This window comes from Carassius carassius, chromosome 22, assembly GCF_963082965.1.
Source record: "Carassius carassius chromosome 22, fCarCar2.1, whole genome shotgun sequence".
In the NCBI taxonomy this organism is placed as follows: Eukaryota; Metazoa; Chordata; class Actinopteri; order Cypriniformes; family Cyprinidae; genus Carassius; species Carassius carassius.
Window position 1 is genome coordinate 11248262 of NC_081776.1, and position 10766 is coordinate 11259027.

A 10766-nucleotide genomic window follows, 5' to 3' on the forward strand; every position below is an offset into this window, starting at 1 on the left:
GGTTTGAGTTGTCCGGTGGGGGAAAGAGTTTGCAGGGATGGGGGGGGGGGGGGGGGGTGAAGATGGAGGAGTTAAAAGTCAGCATTTCGTAATGATTACTTCGCTGTTTTGTTTTTCTTCTACTTTGTGCAATATTTTTGTTATTAGATTAATTAATTTTATATTTTTATAATTTAAGTAGAAGGGATTGAGTGTTCAAGATTGGAAAAACAGATGCAGGATCCCGTTATAAATAATAATCGTAACTATCCGTTTATGACCACACGATGGCGCCAAAGTTAACTGGGAGCGAGTCCAAGTGTGCGACTGTGTCAGACACATACAGTCTATGGTCAGACAGTGTCAAAATTATACACTGATACACTGATTTAATAGAAAGGTGTACTTTTAAGATTATTTTTATTTATATTATTTCCCCTTGCGTAATCTGTTGAAATTTGTCTCGCAGGGCGCAAAATGCGCGCCTCTAGCACAGTTAGCTAACCGTTAATTAGGTCAAATAATTTCCAAACAAACATAACATTTTGTTATTTCAGCAGGTTTTGTTTGTCGTCAGGTACAAATAAGTTTCTTACTTTCTAATTTAACTTTTGTGTTTAACGAAACGTTATTCAAACACCAGCGAAGTGTAGTCCTACTTGTATATATACTTTACAACTTTGCTTTTAATTTTGACGAACTGTGGTTCAAGTCTTAATTAGGAGGACTAACACACTTGAAAAGGTTATTAACATACATACATACAACAGTCAAGTTATAGCCTACATTTAGCTCATAGAATCAGCAAATGTAATCATCAAACCAATCAAATCAAAATGTAATCATTTAACTTTGTGTTAAGTTAAATCAATGTATTTACGCCAGTCTGTAGTGCAACACACCTTTACAAACCATTCGTGACTTCACCACTAGATGGCAGTTGGTGTCTATACATTATTAATTATTAACCATCTATTGCGTTAGCTCCACTATCCAAAAACATTTTTTTCTTTAATGCATTGAACAAAGGCTCACCATTTAAATTGCTATAGATAAGTAGGACAATAGTAAACGTACAAAAATGCCATAAACTGAAGAGAGAGAAAAAACCCTATGCATTTAATTAATACTAGCCTACTGAAAAGGCCTAATAGAAACGTATAAAATGAATGCATAGGGCCAAGGGAGAAGTTCTGGTCATTTGTCATTTGCGTTGTTTTAAAGTACAATAGCCTAGCCCGTAAAACACTTAAAAATAGCTACTTTATTGGCCATCGATGGATCCATTCATGGGATTTTTCCACTGCACTAACCGCTCTTTATAGTAGAAAAAGAGTTCGTGGTCATTTGGTCATTTGAATTGTTCTTCAAAATAAAGAAAATCTAGAAGCCAAAATGGTTATCCACGGCAACAATGGGAAAATCCTCTTTTGGAGCACAGTTGTAGCAAACCCCGTAAATCATCCAGTGTTTGTTTGTGTATAATTATGTGTAAATATAGAAATTGTGTTTTATATACGATATATGTGCAGTAAATGTATGCTTGTAGCCCAAATTGTCTTGTAGCCTACTGTTACTGCATGATTGCAGTGGATCACGCGCCTTAGGCTTTTACTCACTTCTATGCTCGTGCATGATGTAAAAGTAAGTTTACGCAATTAAGGAATCATCGGTGTTCGGTTCATCAATTAATATGATCTGTTCATCTGCGCAAACGCGCTCTCATCCACTAACGTTCAGAAACAGCAGTGCATAAACGCCACACACCTGCTTTCGAAAGCTCTCCCATGAATAGTCATTGAATTGATCAAAACAACAACAACTAAAAACCTTTACAATGTAGTTTTAACAGCTAACGAACTGAAACATGTAATGCCAAATATGCCATTTTAATTATTACAATCAGGAATGAATGGAACCTTCCCTCAGCAAAAAGAAAAAGGGCTTACACAACGCTAATTGGACTCTGCAAATGCACTGACAGAGCACGGTGTATGTTTCAGGGAGTCCAAGCCGGAGTGAATAGAACCCACGCTTCTTTTCTATACGCCCTCGCTGCGCTAAAAGAGGAGAAGGGGGGAAAGAAAGGGAGCGAAAAAAAAAGTTAGCGGGGGCTGGGTGCTTGAATGTTGGCCCGATCTTGAATGCTTCAGCCAACCAAGAGAAATTACACAATTTATTGCCCACCTCCCTCTCCACTCCACATGCATAGCGCGCGCACACAAAACTTGCGCATGCAATGTCATTCAAACAAAGTTGGTTGAAAGCAATGTGCCATTATCGTGCGCTATGAAAGAGTCGAAATTAATCGAGAGAAATATGTAAATAGAGTGAATAAGGTGTCTGGAGCTTTTCTTAATGCGCGTCCTCAAAATAACCCATCGTTCCGCCTTTCCAACTGTGATGATTTCTAATAATGACTGGCCAAATTCATCTTGCCCTGACAAAGATTCCCTATATGGAACTATGTTATATGGCTGTAACACGTTAACAGTATAACAGTCGTGACAAATGTTAATTCATTACCAAACTACACCTGAATCCAATGAAAGCAAAGTTCTTTGAATGAGTTTATTTACCTTTGAATGGATTCATCTTAACCACAATAGCGGCTGCAAATTACTTGCTATTTGCATCTGATCTGATTTATTTGATACGATGATGTTCGACATTTTAAAAAGCTTAGTATAGCAGGGGCATGTTGTCACAAACAAACTGTTTTGATTTCAAACACTCAAAACCCTCTGTCCTCAAAACTACACCTCTTTTTTTCATAAATGCCAAGTTGGGGAAAGTTGTCACGTTTTAAATATTGTCAATGACGTTATTGGTTGGCAAACAGTGGTTAGATATTTAATCTTACCATTTTTTTTATTTCTATTAATTGTTTTGCGTTTATAAACTCTTTTGTTTATTTTTTTTAATTAATGCTGTTTAATGGCAGATTTAAGCCTGCCAATTGTGAAAACTAGTCTTCTGTATTCATGACACTGCCATTATCATAAACACCTAACATTTGAATAATTTAATGATATATATATATATATATATATATATATATATATATATATATATATATATATATATATATATATATAGCTGCAAATACAGTCAACGTGCATCATTCTTATATTTTAGCTATTCAAGTTTTTTCCGCGTTTTAAAATGATTAATCTCAAGATTAATTACTCGTTACATTTTACAAGGTCACAGGATGCCTTTAATGCAGCTCGAAGTTGAGTGTGTGCGTGTGTTTGTTCTCCGACAAACACTTGTCATAACCGAAAAACACCTCTAGTCATTCTTTACGAGAAGTTGTTTACTCAGTGGCTGGAGCGGCACGCGCCCGGCGTACGCAAAGCAAGCGCATCTCAGGGGGCGTGGTCAGGGGGGACGCGCGGCGGGCCGCCGGCGTATTGAAAAGGCCACGCTGTTTCCATCTCACAACTCAGAACAGGTCGAGAGTCCGCAGCAGCCCTGCCCATTGAAGCCACACGTGAACGCCACGAGCAAGACGCACGGCCACTGGGCATTCCAAAGAAAACTTTTGTGCGTTTCCTCCGCGAAATGAACATCACTGCCAAGATGGAAATAAGCGTAAACCAGCAGCAGTTCATGCCACCTGCTTGCTTTTTTGCCTCTCAGACCTTCCAACTCAGTCCGACCGACAGCCAGTGCAGCACCAAGTCCGTGTCGAAGCAGGCGAAGAGGCAGCTCTCATCCGCTCCGGAGCTGCTCCGGTGCAAAAGGAGACTCAACTTCGCCGGCTTCGGGTACAGTTTGCCCCAGCAGCAGCCGCACGCGGTGGCCAGGCGAAACGAGAGAGAACGCAACCGGGTAAAACTGGTGAACAACGGCTTTGCTACTCTCCGCGAACACGTTCCCAACGGAGCGGCGAACAAGAAGATGAGCAAAGTGGAGACGCTGCGCTCGGCTGTGGAGTACATTCGCGCGCTCCAGCAATTATTAGACGAGCATGACGCAGTAAGCGCGGCGTTCCAGTCGGGCGTCCTGTCACCCACCATCTCCCAAAACTACTCTAATGACATGAACTCTATGGCCGGTTCGCCCGTGTCCTCTTACTCCTCAGATGAGGGCTCTTACGACCCTCTGAGTCCTGAAGAACAAGAGCTCCTGGACTTCACCAATTGGTTTTGAACGTTCGTGAAAGGTTCGTATGAAATAAATTAACCTTTCCTTCCGCTATAATTGTGGTTTCACGATTTTGTTGTTCATGCAAGAAACTCACCATGTCCCCTTCTCATTCTAGGAAATACCTAAAAATCGCAGTACTCGCTTGGGAGGAAATCGGATGTCCTCCAAGAACACAAAGCTCTGCGTTTGCGCTGCAATCCGGTTCGGATAGACTCGGATCCACACCCAGAGATGGCCCATACAAACTGGCAAACCAGTGGCCCGAGTGTCAAAGAGCCAGTGGACTAAAAGGGAGGAGCGGGAGTCCAGTCCTTCCAGCACATTCGCCCAAGAAAACAATTTTTAATATGACAACAATAAGCAGAGGTTGTTCTATATCTATGCTAATGTTATCAAAGGAGGTTTGCCCTGATAGACCCCTCTCACAACTCTAATATGCTTCCAACTTGGCGACTTTTATTATATGAAGTTCTATTTGTATAAAATATGTTGTTTTTGAAATATATTAAGCTATTTTTGTATGTAAGAGATTTATAGATGTTTTTGTACACATTCATTTTAATATGTATCTATTTTTGACCTATATTGCCTGCCGTAAATTGCTCATTACCTCTCGCTTATTCAGACTTCTAGTCTCAAATGCATCGCAGCTGGGAATTCCCTTTACATATGTGGAGGTTTTAGAGGAGTTAAAGTTTCAACACCAACGTGTCTTATTTAATAGGAATAATAACTGCAATGGTAATAGGTTTGGAGTGATCAAATGTTATGCAGCTATTGTCCAAACGGAGGTGTTTTGTGTCTCCACACTGCCTGTTCCACTTTGCCTTTAAAATACTGGGTTTTGCATCTCAGAAAATAAGAATATGCCTTATCTCCATATTCTCTACAGTTTAGTCTCATAATAAAAGTTTGTAAAAGAAACATTTTCTTGAGTTTGTTTTATGTATTGCAGTCTTTTATCTTCATGGTTACTGAAAGCAATTCTAGAAAAACACAAAAGTGTAGATTTTTTTTTATCTTAATGGGCAACAAAAGTGATAAGCCTGCTAACCCTGGGCAGTCTGCCTGTTGTCAGGCAGGAGGAGACGTGACCAGCATACTGGACCGTTACACAGACTGCGCTCATAATAGATGGCAATTTGGAGAAGACAGCACTTTTGGAAAATAAGCATATTGTTTGCTCACCCTACTCACACTTTTGTGGGTGAGTATGGCTGAGAGAGAGAGAGAGAGCATGCAGGACCAAGTAATCAAAGGATTTAAAAACGTAACATATTTTATTTTATTAATGTTAACAATTAAAATAAGATGTTTAAATGCTGAGAAATATGTGCGAAACGCACAAGGCACAATGGTTCTTAACAGAATCTTTAAAAATAAAATATTTGTTAAGAAAATACAATTTAAAGATATGATAGTTTCCTTCATGACTCTGTCTGCCATACTGACATCGATTTGTGTTGACCCTTGAAAAGTATTGAATTTAAAAAAAAAGTGATGCTAACCTCTTTGATCAACATTTTTTTCCCCAGACATTTTAGTCTTTTAACAGGGCTTTTTTTTTTTTAAATATCTGGACAGTTACACCACCAACACATTGTCTACCTCTCGCAAAAAATAGCAAAATAACTTTAAATTCAGAAATTGCAAACATGTTTTAATGAAACAAAACTATTTGAAAATGCGAACTTGACTTTACTGACCCAATATACAAACGTATTCAGTAAAAAATACACTTTTTGTTAAGTTACGCATAAATAACTCAAAAGTTGCAGAGTTTGAATAACAATCGTAGAGTTTGACAGGTAAAGTGTGTGTGCGCAGGGCGGGCGCGTGCCTACTGTAATGAATTGAAAGGCTCTGTGCGCGTGTGTGGCGCTCGAGTGGAGTCGGCTGAAGGCGCGTGTGCCTTTCAGACACGCACTCAACAACTGTCCCTTTAATAACACAGCGTCAGGAAGCGACTGCTGTCCACAAGAGGCAGGTGTTGAAGAAGAAGAAAAGAACTTGCCCCACACGAAAGTAAGGCGAGCTTTGTTTAGGGTAAAACGAAGTAGGCTACCCCAGCCTTTCAATTTATCTGAAATTTAAGCAATGTTTTAAACTAACTCGACCAGGCAGGGTCTAGCAAGTGTAGTATAAAATGGGAAATATATATATATATATATATATATATATATATATATATATATATATATATATATATATATATATATATATATATATATATAAAGATACACTGTTTAAAAAAAAATAAAGGTTATTTTTGGCATTTGTTCCATGAAGAACCTTTAACATCCACAAAACTTTTCCATTCCAAAACTGGTTTTTAGTTGAAAAGGTCGTATTATTTAAATATTCTTCACACTACGAAAAAAATGGTTCTGATACTTTTATCTGGAAGGTTCTTTGTGGAACCTAAAATGTTTTTTTAATGGAATAGCTGTAAAAACCCCCAATATACAGTCAGGTGATCCAGAATTCCCAGTGACTGTGAGATTCACTGTGACCCAACTTCTATGACATGTAACACCACAGTCCAGATTGGAAGGGTCTGAACTGCCGACTAGCTTGGGAAATCAATTTTTTGCGCTTATCCATCAGACGCTTGACCAAGCACAGTCTTATTGTAAGGTACTAGAACCATTTGTTAGTTACATTTCAATAGCTAGAGCTTCATATTTATCTGCAGTGAAATTAATTTGGGGAAGAGAGACAGTGCTTTTTTTCTCTCTCTCTAAATCCTGGAGAAAATCAATAAATCAGGATCTCTCAGATGAATAAATCACATTTTCCACTTGATTTTCAGGTCTCTTGTCTCTGTTGGTGAAAGATTAGGCTATAGAAAATGTAATATCACTTCCAGATCTGTGGCTCCCCTTCAATAAGCTTGATCAAGGACCTTGTTTAATCAAGAGACATTGCAGAAATCATTACACTGAACAAAAATAGGCATAGAAAGTTTTCACACAGAAATTGCTAGTTAATTTCACAATTAGAAAGTAATAAAAAAGTAACATTAAATTCAACGTGAACAATTTGAAGTGGAAAAACTGAAATAGTATTTTCTTGTAAAATGTACTTCAACAATCTTTGCACAACTTCTATTTTTTTCTTTTTCTCTGTTTGTTTTTGAACACAATCTCCACAGAAAGCAATGTGAATTCAGTGCTGAAACTTTCCCATTGACTCATTGTGAATGAGCTTTATGGCCAACCTGAAAATACAAGCCACCAATTCCTTTTACAAACTATTCATGCTTAATCTGAACTGTGTCCAAGGGAACGGTAGCGAGCAATGCAGTGTGTGTAGTTGTGCGCACAGCCCATTTGAGTCTTCCGCGTGTCCATCCCATTGTGGCAAAATGTTGCCTCCCCATTATGCCACGCCTGAATAGAACAGGAGCGGCAGCATGTAACCCACACTGATTAGTGATCCGGGCCCGTCTGATGTTCTCCCTGTTGAAATTCATGGGGAATTCTTGTTATCACTCCTCTCCAGCTTCTTTTCATTCTCTTTGAAAGTGCTGCCATCCCTGCCTCTCAACTTCTTCAGCAGACTTTATAAATCTAAAGACGCAGACTGTTAGACAGCACTCACATCCTCATGAGTGCCCAGAGAGCTTTTCACGACTGTCCAATGTCTAACAGAGGGCTGTGGCCATTTCTTTAGGCTAAATGAGACCGGTCATTCTCTGTTTTTCTCGCTACCTCGATCCTTTTAATTTTTCCTCCCTCTCCTCTTTCTTATACAAATGCTCACTTTTGTTATTTGTGAATGTGATGGTGGTCTCTATGCTTGTCAAAGCTCTTCTCTCCCCTTTCCCCTACTGAGTCCTGCAGAGTCGGTGAGTGATTATCAGTGATGATAGGATGTTTAATGAATACATTGTGCAAGCTTTTCACTCTCTGTATGCCGAATTGCAAATTACATTTAATAAAGGGACTAGCCTGCATGAAATATGAGCTGCTTAATTTTGACCCTGAAGAGTGCAATGCAAACAGTGTTTCAGTACCACAGACAGCACTCCTCTCCACTCTACTAATGTTCAGCTGTGACACCTCAGTCTTGTGCAGTAAAAATTAGATCTATGCCCTAATCTTCTGTGAAATAGAGTAAGGTTTTGTCATTTTGACTATCATTCTGTAAGTTAGTGAGTCTTTACTCCTTTTTATGGGTTATTGATATGGATGCAGAAATATTAATTAACAATGTATCATTGTAGTTTATTTTTATTATTGAGGTTTGACAATTCAACACTTTCAACAGGAGAAGAAAACAGATTAAATGGGACACTTAAACAATCATTTGTATCAGTATTTGTATATTCTTGATTCTTCACATTGAAACAGTATACAAAATATGAAAAATATGAAATGTCTCTACTTCATCAGTTGGCCCACCTGTGTTCACTTCATAATATAATATAATATGAACATCACATAACATAACATAACATAACATAACATAACATAACATAACATAACATAACATAACATAACATAACATAACATAACATAACATAATATAATATAATATAATTTGTATTAAATGAGATGTATCATATTATATTATGTTATAAATATAATATAATATAATATTATATACGCTACTGTTGAAAAGTTGAAAATAACTTTTTTTTAAATAAATTTAAAAAGTGAAGCAACAGTAAAGCATTTAGTGTCACAAAAGATTTCTATTTCAAATCAATGCTGTTCTTTTGAACCTTCTATTCATCGAAGAAGTGTTTCCATAAAAAATTTAATCAGCCCAAATTCTTGTCAACATTGATTATAATAACAATATTATTATATTATATTATATAATAATAAGAAATGTATCTTGCTCCCTAAATCAGCAAATTACATTGATTTATGAAGGTTCACGTGACACTGAAGAATGGAGTAATGGTTACTGAATGGTTGCAGTTTATACTGTATTTTTGATTAAATAAATGCAGCCTTGGTGAGCAAAATTGCTTCTTTCAAAAAAATTTTTCATGCATATTCATTATATATCTAATACATGTATTGATTTGAATGTTAATATGGTCTAACTATTAGTGCAAACAGTAGTTCATACCATTACAGGTTGCTGGAGCCATTGAAGGGGTTGGAGATGACTGTGTTATGAATGAGGATGAAGAGATGCAGATAAGCGAGGAAGTCAAGAAGATCGAGGGAGCGCAAATTGCAAAGTTCCTGTTTCACAGACGCCTCATGCTCAGGCCTGATGCCCCCTGCCTTGAGCTCCTCCAGGAGTTGCTCTGCCCCAGTGCAGCCCTCTAGCACCACAGGACTCCCTGTATGGGGATATATATATATATATATATATAGTCTAGTTTAGGCTTTTCTTCAGGCTTTAACTTGTGGTATGCAGCAACATCATTCTATAAGCCACCATCCACATGTACAAAACCCTTTTGTATACATTCATTTGGCCCCAGTCATCACCTATTGCACACTTCTAGAGTCAGGGTACTGATCTTGGTATAACCTGTGTGTTTGCATGTGCGCATGAAAGTGTGTGCTCCGTTCACAAGTGTGCCTGAGGGAGCTCAAGTTACAGCAGCCTTTTCCTACTCTTCTGTGAGCGCACCTGTTTGCACCCGAGGTAATGACTTAAAGTGAGTGTGTTTGTGTGTGTGTCCTGTAATCCCCTGGCAAAGTGCCCACTCCTCTCTCCTCTCGCTCGATAACAATTCAAGCCCAGCTCACTCTGTAATTAGCCTCCCCTCTCCAGCTAAGCCCAAGACCAGGCAGGGTCTCAGTTTCCCCAACCTCCGCCATCAACTTCTAAGCCTCCATGCTTTTCAGAAGCTGGCCCTCTCTGTTCAGTGCATGGGCCTGGTTGGGTCTTGCTACTGAATGGCCACCTTATACCTCTTCTTTATCCAAGATGAGCAGTATGTCTTTGCCTGATTACAGAGCACGCTGCACTGGATGTACACTGCCGGCCACTTTAATGAGATTACAGCCTGTAATCCATGAATACGAGGGAGGGGGAAGAAAGAAGGAAAAATTAGAGAAAATCCCATTTCTCTTTTTTACTTTGGCTCTCAATGAACATGCAAGGTGTTTGACGGAAACAGCTAGTTTTACTAAGCCCGCGTTTGAGTTGGCCTTTAAAGTGTTTCATGGTCTCTATTTCACTGTAATTAGTCCCTACTGAGTGAGGGTGGGGGAGAAAAAGGGACAGAATTGGCAAATGATCAGGAACAGTTTGCTAGCGAGCATTAGCATTGATAGAAAACAAACCTTGGCTTCAGAGATCTGAAATCCATCTTGCAGATGAGGGAGCGCATGAAATCATTGTGAATTAAAAGAGATGTTTCTGAGATTTTTGTACACTAATATTTGATCACTATCAGTTGTGTTTATATACAATTGTTTTATATATACTCAAATATAGTATTATTATTATATAAATATAACGAATTATAACACACACACACACACTCACATATGTATACATATATATATATATAATACAAATATCCACCAAATGAAAATGTGTGTGTGCATACATATATACATATGTATATATGTATGCACATATATACATTGTGGGGGTTGGGGGGGGGGGGTATGTGGCAATGATGCTAAAGTGTTCTGAGCCTATTGTGGTTG

The 10766-nt window shown here is 38.3% G+C and overlaps 1 protein-coding gene across 2 annotated transcripts; it reads left to right on the forward strand.

Moving 5' to 3' along the window:
• The first annotated feature begins 3323 nt into the window (after window positions 1-3323).
• On the forward strand, window positions 3324-5052 carry LOC132098376 (achaete-scute homolog 1a-like). Of its 2 annotated transcripts, none has more exons than XM_059504507.1 (2): window positions 3324-4139; window positions 4250-5052. In XM_059504507.1, exon 1 carries the CDS (start codon window positions 3547-3549, stop codon window positions 4135-4137), a length of 591 nt encoding a protein of 196 aa, XP_059360490.1. In that variant the 5' UTR covers window positions 3324-3546; the 3' UTR covers window positions 4138-4139; window positions 4250-5052. The 2 variants fall into 2 exon arrangements, with proteins under 2 accessions (XP_059360490.1, XP_059360489.1); XM_059504506.1 differs by having other exon boundaries at window positions 3325-4150.
• The last annotated feature ends 5714 nt before the right edge of the window (window positions 5053-10766 follow it).

Excerpts from the sequence above, each read along its gene's own strand:
- LOC132098376 (XM_059504507.1), top strand. The coding sequence starts at position 3,547 with ATGAACATCACTGCCAAGATGGAAATAAGCGTAAACCAGCAGCAGTTC.